Source organism: Hesperophylax consimilis, chromosome 17, assembly GCF_061612785.1.
Source record: "Hesperophylax consimilis isolate HC1 chromosome 17, BYU_Hcon_1.0, whole genome shotgun sequence".
Taxonomy (NCBI): Eukaryota; Metazoa; Arthropoda; class Insecta; order Trichoptera; family Limnephilidae; genus Hesperophylax; species Hesperophylax consimilis.
Window position 1 is genome coordinate 30,947,655 of NC_142852.1, and position 14,829 is coordinate 30,962,483.

A 14,829-nucleotide genomic window follows, 5' to 3' on the forward strand; every position below is an offset into this window, starting at 1 on the left:
CCTGAATAAACAAAATAAAATAATTGAAATTAATAAAATACTTAGTTTTTACCACTTTTATTGTTTATTACCAACATGTTTCATGAGCAACGCTCACTTCTTCAGGGTTTTTAATAAAACTATTTAAATGATGTTTTATTAAAAACCCTGAAGAAGTGAGCGTTGCTCATGAAACATGTTGGTAATAAACAATAAAAGTGGTAAAAACGAAGTATTTTATTAATTTCAATTAAAATGGTGCCACAAAATAAGTTTGCTGTGTTAGAAGAAGTAAAATAAAATAAAATTACTGACGCCCTCCGTGGTCGAGTGGTAAGGATCTCGACTAGCAATCAAAAGGTTGCGGGTTCAAATCCCTGCGTGCGCAAGTAAATTTTATTTAACGAATTTGTTGCCGCATGTTCTAGAGCAGGGGTGCTCAAACTTGAACTGCTGGCGATCTACCTCAATATTATTAGATTCCGATCGATCGACTCTGAGAGACTGCAAGTATGTGTGATGCAGGATTGTCGTCTACGTAGGTAGGGTGTATCGTGGCGCAGGTATAAGTGTATATATATAGGGACGTTGCACAAATGCATGGCCACGAATCCACATAGAATTTGGAGGAACGACAGAAATTAGTTCGCAATATGCATTTTTTTTAGTCAAGATAGGTGGAGGTCCGCACTAAAAAGTCAATAAAAAAACTTATATTTATTAAAAATTGCAAGTTTATTGGTTCTTACAAAAAACAAATGAGTTCTAGTTTCTAAACTTACCTAAATAATGACTTTGGATGTTGAAGCTTGGCACTGCATGTCCTCAGCATACTTTTCATACGATGGTACGTAATTACCGAGTGCTAATCGCAAGCACGATGACATATGTTCGTCAGTTAGTCGATTGCGATATTTTGACATAGTTATCTTCATTTCAGAAAATGCAGACTCGCACAAGTAAGTTGACCCAAAAATTGCCGTCAACTGAAGGGCGATTTGCCTTAGATTCGGATATTTATCTTCAGATATAAAATACCAAAATTTTGTGTCAGATGCTGTGGCTATGAGATGTATATCTGATATTATCTGCAATGTTCCAGAACGTTCAGTAACTCAGTCCGCTACAAGCTACAAATAAATAATAAAAAAGGAGGCATGAAAAATGGGAAATTTTTCTCGAGATCGACTCAAAAAGCACTCGCGATCGACCATTTGAGCACCCCTGTTCTAGAGTGTAAGAATCTCCCAGTATAGACCTAAAATGCTTAAAATGGCCTTAGCCGCGTTTTGTGACCAGATCTGAATAGCCAGGTATCACCTCACCTTCCTCGTTCCCATTACCTTCAGCAACCTCTCATCATACCACAATTGGGATGCCATATTCTCACTGGCTCCATACGGTTTGTAGCAGTTAGACTCTTGTACAGTGTTCACATAAAAAAAATCTTACTACCCAACCTTCATCTACCTTATCTCCTTTTCCTTTAAAGAGACAAAAATTCCCGACTTACAAAAAAAAACATGACAATATTAATTTTAAATCATACTATTGCCATCTTTTTTGCTTGTGAATTGAAACCATAGCTTTGTACCGCTTGGCAACTAATAAGTCTTCATTTTATTTATTAATAATAAATAATTTTTTATTTACAGATTTCGGCCAAAAGGAGCGAGCAATATAAATTAATAAAAACAAATAAATACATAATAATGAATCTAACAAACGATAGAACGCATTTTTTTAAGTTTAAAAAAGATTTGAAATCAAATTGATTTCGCAATATATTTATACTAATATAATATAAAAAAATCCTAACATTGTTTAGTTAATCATATTTTAAACTAAAGATATTTTAAGCAAATATCAAATGAAATATATTTATTTGTAACTTGTTAATTTACAAACCATCAAAATGACTTAATATACCTTAAATCTCAGTATAATAAGTCTAGTTGAAACAATTTTAATAATAGCATAAAGGATATTACAAAAAATTCCACCTGTAATAAACCCATCATAAAGTGAATAAAAATTGTCATTAGTGTCATGAAACAATCATAAATAGTTTTAATTATATTAAGTAGTGTCATGAACTCATCATAAAGTGAATAAAAATGGTCATTATTGTCATGAAACTATCACAAATAGTTTAAATTAGATTCAGTAGTGTCATGAACTCATCATAAAGTGAATAAAAATGGTCATTATTGTCATGAAACTATCACAAATAGTTTAAATTAGATTCAATATTGTCATGAACTCATCATAAAGTGAATAAAAATGGTCATTATTGTCATGAAACTATCACAAATAGTTTAAATTAGATTCAGTAGTGTCATGAACTCATCATAAAGTGAATAAAAATGGTCATTATTGTCATGAAACTATCACAAATAGTTTAAATTAGATTCAATATTGTCATGAACTCATCATAAAGTGAATAAAAATGGTCATTATTGTCATGAAACTATCATAAATAGTTTAAATTACATTCAGTAGTGTCATGAAATCATCATAAAGTGAATAAAAATTGTCATTAGTGTCATACAAAGTGACTCTAAATCATCAAAGGTATAAAATAACTTATACTCAAAGATAAGTGATAAAAACCACTATTAAATATCTAAAAGTCATCATAAAACTTCTTAAACTCACTCACAAGTGTCAAAAACATAATAAAAAATCATCTTAACTCAGTTATAAGTGACATAAACCAATTTAAGTGACAATTGTAAATCTTTTATTGCATTAAGATGATCTGCATTCCATCTCGTTGGACCTGAGCGTGCTGCAGATCCTGTCGGATTTGGTGTTGTAGACTTCCGGCAGCATTGTGCCAAGATGGTGACGATGGGAGAGAAGGCGGGAGGAGACGTGGCACGGCCGCGACCAGTCACCACAACCCAAGCTCCTCAGGTGCAAATTCCGCAAGCGGAAGAAGCGCCTAATTATCTGGTATATAAAAAGGTAAACGAAAATGTTTTCATGAATTTATTAGTTCCATGCTTCCACTACTCTATATTAGTAGAATGGATGACATGTTGTGGAAGTTAGTTCCATGCTTCCACTACTCTATGTTAGCAGAATGGATGACATGCTGTGGGAGTTAGTTCCATGCTTCCACTACTCTATGTTAGCAGAATGGATGACATGCTGTGCTAGTTAGTTCCATGCTTCCACTACTCTATGTTAGCAGAATGGATGACATGCTGTGGGAGTTAGTTCCATGCTTCCACTACTCTATGTTAGCAGAATGGATGACATGTTGTGGAAGTTAGTTCCATGCTTCCACTACTCTATGTTAGCAGAATGGATGACATGTTGTGGAAGTTAGTTCCATGCTTCCACTACTCTATATTAGTAGAATGGATGACATGTTGTGGAAGTTAGTTCCATGCTTCCACTACTCTATGTTAGTAGAATGGATGACGTGTTGTGGAAGTTAGTTCCATGCTTCCACTACTCTATATTAGTAGAATGGATGACATGTTGTGGAAGTTAGTTCCATGCTTCCACTACTCTATGTTAGCAGAATGGATGACATGTTGTGGAAGTTAGTTCCATGCTTCCACTACTCTATATTAGTAGAATGGATGACGTGTTGTGGAAGTTAGTTCCATGCTTCCACTACTCTATGTTAGTAGAATGGATGACATGTTGTGGAAGTTAGTTCCATGCTTCCACTACTCTATATTAGTAGAATGGATGACATGTTGTGGAAGTTAGTTCCATGCTTCCACTACTCTATGTTAGTAGAATGGATGACATGTTGTGGAAGTTAGTTCCATGCTTCCACTACTCTATGTTAGCAGAATGGATGACATGTTGTGGAAGTTAGTTCCATGCTTCCACTACTCTATGTTAGCAGAATGGATGACATGTTGTGGAAGTTAGTTCCATGCTTCCACTACTCTATGTTAGCAGAATGGATGACATGTTGTGGAAGTTAGTTCCATGCTTCCACTACTCCATATGTATTAGTAGAATGGATGACATGTTGTGGAAGTTAGTTCCATGCTTCCACTACTCTATGTTAGTAGAATGGATGACATGTTGTGGAAGTTAGTTCCATGCTTCCACTACTCTATGTTAGCAGAATGGATGACATGTTGTGGAAGTTAGTTCCATGCTTCCACTACTCTATGTTAGCAGAATGGATGACATGTTGTGGAAGTTAGTTCCATGCTTCCACTACTCTATGTTAGCAGAATGGATGACATGTTGTGGAAGTTAGTTCCATGCTTCCACTACTCTATGTTAGCAGAATGGATGACATGTTGTGGAAGTTTGTTCCATGCTTCCACTACTCTATGTTAGCAGAATGGATGACATGTTGTGGAAGTTAGTTCCATGCTTCCACTACTCTATATTAGTAGAATGGATGACATGTTGTGGAAGATAGTTCCATGCTTCCAATGCTCTATCTGCAAATCACCCCTTCTCTCCTCTCTTTTAGCCGGCAATTAACTAACTGTTAACCGAAGAATTTAGTTTTACTTGTGCGTATATGCAGCGAGTAATTATACCGGTAGGATTACGGGTTATTTCGTCATGCCCATAGAGTAAGTAATAGACAAAGCTGCTCGTAAGGGCGAGAACAAGAAGAATCTGACACTGATAGCACCATTTAATGCACGAAAATAAAATCTGCTTACAATTTTTTTAGTTCTTTTTGCAAATTGCTGGCTGCACATTTACAACTGCAACCACAGGGTTTTCCAATAAGAGGTGTTATTTTGAATAGCCCGCTATTTCGATAGATGTTACTTTTGAAGCTGTCATTTTTTGACATTTGACAAGTAGAAACTACGCCATTAATAAAAATGGAACGATACACGCTTCAACAACGCATTGAAATTATTAAAATTCACTTGAGTGAATCAAATGCAAATCATCTTGAGTGATGAGGCCCATTTCCACCTCGGTGGCTTCGTCAACAAGCAAAATTGTCGCATCTGGGGCTCGGGACAAAACCCAAGAGTTATTGTTGAAAAGCCTCTTTATCCTCAACGTGTGACTGTTTGGTGTGGTTTATGGTCCGGCGGAGTCATTGGACATTACTTTTTTGAAAATGAGGCTGGAGCCACAGTTACGGTGAATGGATTGCGCTATCGAGAGATGATGGCCGGAATTGGATGGTATTGATCTGGACAGCGTTTACTTTCAACAAGACGGCGCTACGTGCCACACAAGCAACGAAACCATTGATATTTTACGATTGAATATCAAAATAACACCTCTTATTGGAAAACCCTGTATATATATATCCCAAATCGGGTAAACAAAAGTATATTTAGTCTTGTTTCCAAAATTTAATATCTTACACTATGAGACACTTTTATAAATGTGTTATAATTTACCCACCGTACTCAATTTTCGCTTCGCTACGCTAGGCGATTAAATAAACATTCAGTTCCTGCTTAGAAAAGTTCCGCAATGGACTGCCCTGCAAACCTTTAGCGAACTTTTAATGTGTGCTCTTTGGCGTTTAACGTGCGACTGATGTCGTAGATTATTCTAAGCATTCTCAAACTTTCCTGGTGCCAAAAACATGGTCACATGGTTTGTTTCTAGCTAGTCGAAATGATATCTGAATTTCATATTACGAGAAAAAACATTGTAACACAGTAAACATTGCTATGACGAAATATGCTATCACGCCCGTCCATAGTACATACATTGCAGTGATGACATATGTCATATCTCCCAGAATTGAATACAGTACATGGTGATAATCTGGCTTGTAAATAGCACAGACCATCAGGGAATATTTTAAATCCCTATGAAAAAATGGATTGATTATTGAATTCACTCTGCAGGAGAAGCAACACTTATAAACCAGCCACCAAAATACATACAAACAGAAAGACTCACCAGAAAATAGCACTCGCAATTGAGTTCCACTCCTTGATCTTCAAATTCGGCAGCAGACGGCAGATCAGCACAATAATATATTTGCATTCGCACTATGAGATTATTGTAATCGACCAGCTAGGTCTTTTACACAGACTGTAAAATAGGGGGCCGGTCAGTCCGTAGTTAGCCGCTAGGTCCGGGTAGAAATCTGCTTTACCCTTGCTCGGGTCGGTAAAGGAATCTACTTTTATCCTTGCTCCGGTCGGTACAGGAATCTGCTTTTATCCTTGCTCCGGTCGGTACAGGAATCTTCTTTATCCTTGCTCAGTTCGGGGCCGGAATCTGCTTTATCCTCGGTGCGGGAGGAGGCAGGCAGGGGCAGAAATCCTGGGGGGAGCCAAGTCAAAGAAGTATCCAAGTTCAGATCCAGAGAGAAGTGGTCGGGAAGAGCAGAGTAGAGTAGCTGGTGGCGGTCCAAGGCAGAGAGAGAGAGCTGAAGGCTGGCGCGCCGTATTTATTGTGCAATCCCCCTCTCCCGACTTTGGGGAGGGCGGGGTCGACGCGCTGCCTTCATTCGCGGGTTGTTGATGATCCGCGGGCTGTGACGTCCGCTAATATTTAATTATCGGAGGTCACAACCTTTGGAACTACTCTACTCTTTATGCTCTTTTAATCGATCCTAACCACTCCTCCCTAGCATTTTTATTTATTAATCAGTTGTACATAATTCATTTAGTGTGGGGGTCCCCGGCCCAACATATTCAGGGGAAATCGTAATTAATTTTCTTATATTTAATTTTACACAAATTCTTATTATCTAGTTATGCTAAGGAGAGTCCGGCCGTTTTATCAATGTATTTTATTTCGTAATATCTACGGCCGAACTCTCTCAAACTTAGTCTAAATATTTCAATACATAGTCAATTCAAACTATTTCCCCGTACAGCGTTGCTTACGGGCGCGTTGATTGGTCCCGGGCGGTCGCCTGGGCCGGCCGGGCGCTGGCGGCGAGGGGAAGCGATGCGGGGGCGAGCGGGACTCGAGGTATCGAAGCCCCACGTAAGTTCTAAAACCAAGCTCCCGCTCGGTGCTTCGACCATTATGAAATAGCGGCCGCCGCGAGCGGTACACACCGTCCGGTACAATTATAATATGTCAACCAGCTCTCAAGAAAGTAGAATTTTTAATAATGATGAATCAGCACATTGTAATAATACGCACTGCCACAGTATTGTGACAAAAAAATATTTTAATCATTTTTGTCTTAAATGGACCTCTTTTGACAAATGATACAATCCGGATGAATCCGACTGATCAATGCAAAAGGTGACTGGAATCCGTCATCACTCACCTGCAGAGCAAAATCTATCCAAAACTGACCAGAGATGTCTCTTTCGTCCATTATTTTTAATTTATATTTTAAAAATTAATTCACACTAATTTTAAATCAACTGCTTCTCCAGTACATGAAGAAGTAAGTACCTTTATTGAAAATGAAATAATTATAATGGCAGCAGTATTGGGTGATTACCCAGTCTGCAATAGAAAAATGACATAATGGTACATGGTAATACAGCAAAAAAATAAAAAGAAAAATCTTTTTGACTAACGTTAAATCTTGCCCCTATGCGAAAAAATAATGTTAACGAAATAAATAATGTTATCGTAATCTTCAAATAATTCTACAAGATCATTCTCTCACACAAAACGACGCTAACCACTGTCGACAAACGTGCTCATTTCTGAAAACAGCTGATAAAATTACATATCTAGGAATAATCATTGATAAAAACCTAAAATGGAAAGATCACATCTGCAATACAATAAAGAAAATTGAGAAATTAATTTATACATTCTTACGAATCAGAAATTTCTTATCAATGAAAAATCTATACTCCATATATTATGCATTAGTACAGTCTGTTCTACAATATGCCATTATCAGTTGGGGAGCAGCTTACAAAACTAGCCTGATAAAAATAATACTAAAAAAACCCCACTGATATTTGAAGAATTCAAAGTTCTTACATTTAAACACTTTTACAGGGTTTTCCAATAAGAGGTGTTATTTTGATATTCAATCGTAAAAGATCAATGGTTTCGTTGCTTGTGTGGCACGTAGCGCCGTCTTGTTGAAAGCAAACGTTGTCCAGATCAATACCATCCAATTCGGGCCATAAAAAATCATTAATCATCTCTCGATAGCGTAATCCATTCACCGTAACTGTTGCTCCAGCCTCATTTTCGAAAAAGTAAGGTCCAGTGACTCCGCCGGACCATAAACCACACCAAACAGTCACACGTTGAAGATAGAGAGGCTTTTCAACAATAACTCTTGGGTTTTCCGAGCCCCAGAAGAGACAATTTTGCTTGTTGACGAAGCCACCGAGGTGGAAATGGGTCTCATCACTCAAGATGATTTGCATTGGATTCACTCAAGTGAATTTTAATAATTTCAATGCGTTGTTGAAGCGTGTATCGTTCCATTTTTATTAATGGCGTAGTTTCTACTTGTCAAATGTCAAAAAATGACAGCTTCAAAAGTAACATTTACCGAAATAGCGGGCTATTCAAAATAACACCTCTTATTGGAAAACCCTATATGTAACGATGCACAAATAAATTCAATGCTAAGCTTATTGGAGTCAAGTCTCACCGCATTACCTATAACAAGTTAACTTTTTTTTTCTAGTGTAAGTCTAAACGTATTTTGCATTCAAGTTATTAATTCAGCACTTAATTCTATTTCAGATGGAGGCGCTGGTAGAGAAAATGCAAGATGAGGTGTCTGGCGTTCCCGTCAGAACTGTGAAAAGCTTCATGTCGAAGATACCCTCCGTAAGTTCCGCTGGTGTCAATTATGTACATATATTTCTTCCTCTAAGTAGTCCTGGCTCCATCGTGATCAACCCCATCATTTGTTCGATTAGCTGTCAGCTCAATCAGCACCCGTAATGAAAAGCGTGACAAGCGACCATAGATATATAAACTTTGTAGACCGGATATCTCGAAGCTCGTTCTCCCAACAGACAAATAGAGATGGTATATTATTACACATAAATCTGAATTCATGCCTGGAACCGCAGTGACAGTTCATTTCTGATTAACTGTGTCTATTTCTGTGTAGTAAGAACGAGATTCAGGACGCCCAGTCTACACAATTTAGACATCTATGGTCTACGTCAGAGGTTCCCAAACTTTTTCGCCCAACTTGCCAAATATATTTTTTTCCGTAGACCCCCTGCCTGCCGAATATTGAATTTTCCTAAAACTATTAACGTCCCATGTGATATTCATTTATTTTTTAGTAAAAAGATTCCCTTCCCTTGCCTGTCCAACAACTGGGTGGCGGTATAGTTTGGTGTGTATCCCGACTACGCACCGGTGCCGAAGGGATCAATGACGCTAGTTCCTCAGAGCATCTTCCATTGTAATACCGATAGAACAAGGACAGCATACCTACCTGACGCCTGTGCTCTAAAGATTGCAGTCCGTTTGTTAAGATTGGGGAATCTATCAAACGGACCGCCCGTTTCTGCACAGAGTCAAGGGTTGTTTTCAGGTATTTAGGGGCTCCGGACCAGAGATGGCTGCCAAATTCGACAGTAGGGCGCACTTGCGATTTGTACAGGGTCAGCAGTTGTGTACTATTAAAGTATCTGCGGGCCCTGTACAGTACGCCCAGCTTCTGAGAGGCCAACTTTACTCTGGCTTCGACGGAGCCCCCGTACCTGAGCTGGTCACTAATAGTTACACCAAGCATATCAATGGAAGGCCTGTTCGGAAGATAATAGTTCCTCTCTCTTTACATTGTGCAGACAGGGGCACCCTTGTGAGGTATTACACCAAATGAAAATGAAGCAGAATAAGCAACGGGAATTTCTTTCTGCAGCTGGCCCTACAGAACTGCCCCTTAAGTTCTTTGTCAGTGCTTATTCCGGTCAGTTCTTCTTGTCACATGATATCCGATTCTTCAACGTTGCATTTCCATAGTCAAAATGTCCTCAAACTTAGTTTTGAAGTCTGTGTGAAGTGCATTTAAATGTTGAACGTCATTATTACCCTGGACGTTTTTCAAAAACAAGTTGGGGAACTAGGAAAATTTGCTGCTTCCAATGTGCAATGTTTTGCTTGAATATATTGATTCTGAAGAGAAAAGGAACGTAGACTCTATTTATATACCTCAATTAACAACTTATAAAAATACAAATATCAAATAAGTAATTTCTCAGTCTATTATATTTATGTTAGGTCTATTGTGTCATTTACGGAACTCCTAAATGTTGACTTGAAGTAAATGGGGGTCCGTTCGTATGTACCCCCATTTGAATCTCGTGGACCCCCAAATTTTTTTCTCGCTGACATAGACCCCCAGCATGCCGATATCGACCCCTGGCGGTCCATATAGACCACTTTGGGAACCTCTGGTCTACGTCAACATGGCAGCATAGCTATCTGATATTTTAATATGATTTTTTATTGTAAACCAACTTCCTATGTGTAGAAATCTTTTACTCTGTTGATGTCGCCTTTTATATCAGCAATTCTGATGCATAGAGAAATTAAAACACCCAAATTCCATTGCCCTCTGTTCTTAGATATTTGCCACCGATGGTCATCACATCAGCATATTGAGGCATCTTGCTTCTGGAACTCGGAGAAGTCTCATCATAATTGTTGCAATACTGCGCATGTACAATCGTGTACAAATCTTCTTCATCTTCTGTAATAGATGTCGGTAAGAGATTGTAATAAGTGTTTATTGTGATGTGTTCAGGTGTTCACGGGATCGGATCTGGTAGCGTGGCTGGCGCGTTCCCTACCTCTGGAAGAAGGCGCGGAGGCATTGCACCTGGCGCACCTGCTGGCGGCGCATGGTTACCTGTTCCCGGTGGACGATCACTGCCTGACGGTGCGCTCTGACGGAACGCACTACCGCTTCCAGACGCCCTACTTCTGGCCCAGTAACCACTGGGAGCCCGAGAACACTGATTATGGTGAGTTGGAATAGGATTCCATAACGCTTGATACCCCTACAGTTTATTCCCCGGACAGTAGATCCCCCGACAGTAGATCCCTCGACAGTTGATGCCCTGGATAGTTGATCATTCTGCCAGTTGATCCCCCTAAGGATTTTTTCTGTTGTACTACCTCCCTGGTAACGTATGTCGAGAGGATATACGGCCATATTAACAAAAGTTAAAATACTTATATTTATGCCGTGTCTCTGAAGGAATATGCAGAGAGGGTATACCCCAGAATAACAAAAGACGACATACTTATATGTGCAGTCCTCTCTGCGTACGTTACTAGGGTTAAAGCACAACAGAAAGAATACTTTGGGGATTAATTGTCCTTGGTATCAAAACAGTCGGGGGACCAAGGTTCGAGTCACAGTTTAACAGATATTTCTGCTGGTGGCGCACAACTACCTTTTCTTTTTTTTTCATGACATAATTTCTGTGTTATTTTACCTGTATTATGTCTGTAAAAGCCCTACGGGCGTTCAATAAATTAATACATTTTTGGGGATGCTGTGTGGATGGTATTTTTAGTAAAGGAATAAGAAAGGTATAAAGGGGTGGGTAGGAGGGTCATTGAGTCCAGAATCCATTTTTCCCCCTGCAGTGCAAGGATGTTCCGAGAGAGTCCTGTTGGAGAGGTCAAAAGGTCTCCCTCAACCAACCTGTTCGCTGTGGACGGCCACCGCCTGACTGAAATGTTGTCCCTGTTCTACCAGTATTTCAATGGAAGATGCTCCGAGGAACTAACATCACAGTCGGGAAATACGCCAAACACTTGGCAAACGTCTGCCACATGAGAATGTTTTTATTATTACTTATAAATTTATGCAGCATAAATTGATTTTAAAACGCTTTAAACTGAGTGTGGCATTTGCTATTCCCAATATTGATGTTACATTATATTTGTAACATCAATATTGGTAATAGCTAATCCCACACTTAATTGAATTCATCAATATTGGGAATGGCTAATCCCACACTTAATTGAATTGATCAATATTGGGAATGGATAATCCCACACTTAATTGAATTCATCAATATTCGGAATAGCTAATCCCACACTTAATTGAATTCATCAATATTGGGAATGCCTAATCCCACACTTAATTGAATTCATCAATATTGGGAATGCCTAATCCCACACTTAATTGAATTCATCAATATTGGGAATAGCTAACCCCACACTTAATTGAATTCATCAATATTGGGAATGCCTAATCCCACACTTAATTGAATTCATCAATATTGGGAATGGCTAATCCCACACTTAATTGATGTTACATTATAATTGGTTGTTCCATTTGCAGCCGTGTATCTGTGCAAGCGTACCATGCAGAATAAGACGCGCTTGGAACTGGCGGACTACGAAGCGGAGAGTTTGGCGCGGCTGCAGAAGATGTTCTCGCGCAAGTGGGAGTTCATCTTCATGCAAGCGGAGGCGCAGAGCAAGGTTTGTCGCACATATTTTTAACCATTCTCTGTATCTCTTATTAGCGCAAAAGTCATTAGAAAGTGCACCTTTTTTTATCAATTCTATTAACAGTGACAAAAAGAACAGCGACTATATTGAAGAAAAGTTTAAAAAAGAACAAACGAACAACATACTTAACTTATCCAACCTAATCTAATCTACTCTACTCTAAACTTAGCGCGCTCAAATCCTGGCGTAGAATACAGTACATTTGTGGCACATTTCACAGTGATATTCAAATATAAATGTAAACATTAAAGTTCACGACAGAAATTGTCTACTTAAAATCACACCCTGTAACTCAAATTGTAGTAAAGAACAAATAAAATATCTGGGAATAATTATCGACAATAAAATCAAATGGAAAAATCAAATAAACTCCACAGTAAACAGAATGAGGAAACTAATATATATATATTCTTCAGACTTAGAAATATTATTTCATTAAAAATATAAAAAGAAATTTACTTTGCACTTGCGCACTCTGTACTACAATGTGGATTCATAGCTTTGGGGGGTGCATATAAATCATCCCTTCTCCCACTCGAACAATTAAAAAAATTCTTATAAAGTTTATCCTAAAAAAACCGTATTACTACCCAACAATAAATGTATTCCGAGAATTCGCTGTTCCCCCACTTGACAAAATTGCACTAATTCAGCTACACAAAGATATCTTTAATGAAAATAATACCCCACTGCTAAATATTAGCATAAGGAATACTTCTGTTGGTGGACTAACTGTATGCGAATCAATTACCCGCTGATATGCGAACAGAAAAAAAATAGGACAAATATAAAAAAAAAATTAAATCCTTTTTTTGTAGTACCACCATAAAATTTTAACTTCCTCTTAGATATATTCTATTCCCAATGTTTTATGTACATCCCATATACATTTCTTGTTTTAATTACGAGTACCTTTATAATCTTAAAGTAGTTTTTAAAGTTATTAATAAGTTCTCCTCTCCTAACGACAAGCGTCAGCTTTTGTAGGAGAGTCTATAAAATATGCTTTAATATGTTATATTTTGTAAAAAAAAATCTGTCAGATAATATATATGTATATTTAGAGATATTCCCGTTGAAATTAACTTTCAAATATATTGGCTATTTTTGTACCTATCCAAAATTAAATACTTTTTTTTAAAGAATTTGTTAGATTATTACAGATACTGTCAGTATCGCCCTGATCAATGACCACCATTCAGAATCTAAACATTGTTTGAAATGTCTTTAGCCAGTGTGTTTTGTGAATAGCCAGGTACTTCTCACCTTCCTCTATCCCATCTCCTTCCCCTCATCACCACCTACAGCAGCTTTACAATATGCCCCGATTGGAGATGTCATTGGCTCCAGATGGTTGGGAGCAGTTGGTACTCTTGTGCGGTACCTACTGAAAGAAGAAGTGGAAGTACCTGGCTGTTCAGATATGGTCACTAAACATGGCTAGCAACGTTTCGATTCTAAATGGTAGTCTTCCACTAGGGCGATACTGATAGTATCTACCACTCAACGTTGAACTTTTTTTTTTGTTAATCTTTTCTTCTTTTTCTTTTTTAGGTTGACAAAAAGCGCGACAAGCTTGAGAGGAAGGTACTGGACAGCCAGGAGCGCGCCTTCTGGGACGTGCACCGCCCCATGGTGAGTCTCTTCTACCGGAATTCCAATATACACTGCCCATATTTGACGACCAATCATACTTAGGACGGGTTGTTTCATTAAAATTCAAATGTAACATTGTCATCAAATGACAATTCAGCGCCATCTTCCTTTTTTGACAGGTCTCCGTTGAAAGCCGATTCTAGGTCAGTTTCAGCTTTTGAACGAATTGTAATCAGTAGAAGAGGACAACTATCTTGTTGTTAAGCTTATCAGCTTATTACAATTTGTTAAAAATCTGAAATCCGTTTAACGGGGACCTTTCAAATGTCAAAAATACAAAATGGCCGTTTGATGACTTCTGCAAAATAACTGGTCCTCACTCTTTAATTATTTTTTTGTTTGTGAAAATTGCTACAAGTTAATGTGTTTGTTGCTGTTTTAGCCAGGATGTGTCAATACTACAGAAGTTGACATTAAAAAGGCGTGCCGTTGCGGAGCGAAAGTTGTTTCTGCCCCAGCTAAATCAACATCCGTAAGTTATTTCTTTTTTTTATTTTCACATTAATTCCACTCGTTGGGGAAGCTGTGTTGAGAGTCTTTTTGAGAATAGGAAGGAGCGAACGTGGGTCTTAAAGAGACCCGTGCTGTAGTAGGAGAGAAGAAACACAGAAGCCGTAAATGAACTCAAGAACAAGTCGTAGAAACTATCCAATCTCATGTGAAAATTGTTATCAACTGTATTAACGAATTTTGGGCGTGTTTTGCCCGGTGCCGAAGGAATCAATGACGCTAATTTATCAGAGCATCTTCCATTGAAATACCTGTAGAACAAAGACAGCATTCCCACCTGGCGCCTGTTAAGATAGAGGAATCTATCAAACGAGCAGCCCG

At 38.2% G+C, this 14,829-nt stretch overlaps 1 protein-coding gene across 1 annotated transcript in view; it reads left to right on the forward strand.

The window, feature by feature from the left end:
* The first annotated feature begins 1,914 nt into the window (after nt 1-1,914).
* The window catches only part of RSG7 (Regulator of G-protein signaling 7), a 37,171-nt gene continuing 24,256 nt past the window's right edge, over nt 1,915-14,829 (forward strand). Inside the window, exons 1-6 of the mRNA XM_089642146.1 lie at nt 1,915-2,949; nt 8,590-8,676; nt 10,616-10,835; nt 12,170-12,312; nt 13,897-13,977; nt 14,381-14,470. Coding sequence (XP_089498272.1) covers nt 2,824-2,949; nt 8,590-8,676; nt 10,616-10,835; nt 12,170-12,312; nt 13,897-13,977; nt 14,381-14,470 — 747 coding nt within the window. The 5' untranslated portion in view covers nt 1,915-2,823. The remainder of the gene's footprint in view (nt 2,950-8,589; nt 8,677-10,615; nt 10,836-12,169; nt 12,313-13,896; nt 13,978-14,380; nt 14,471-14,829) is intronic.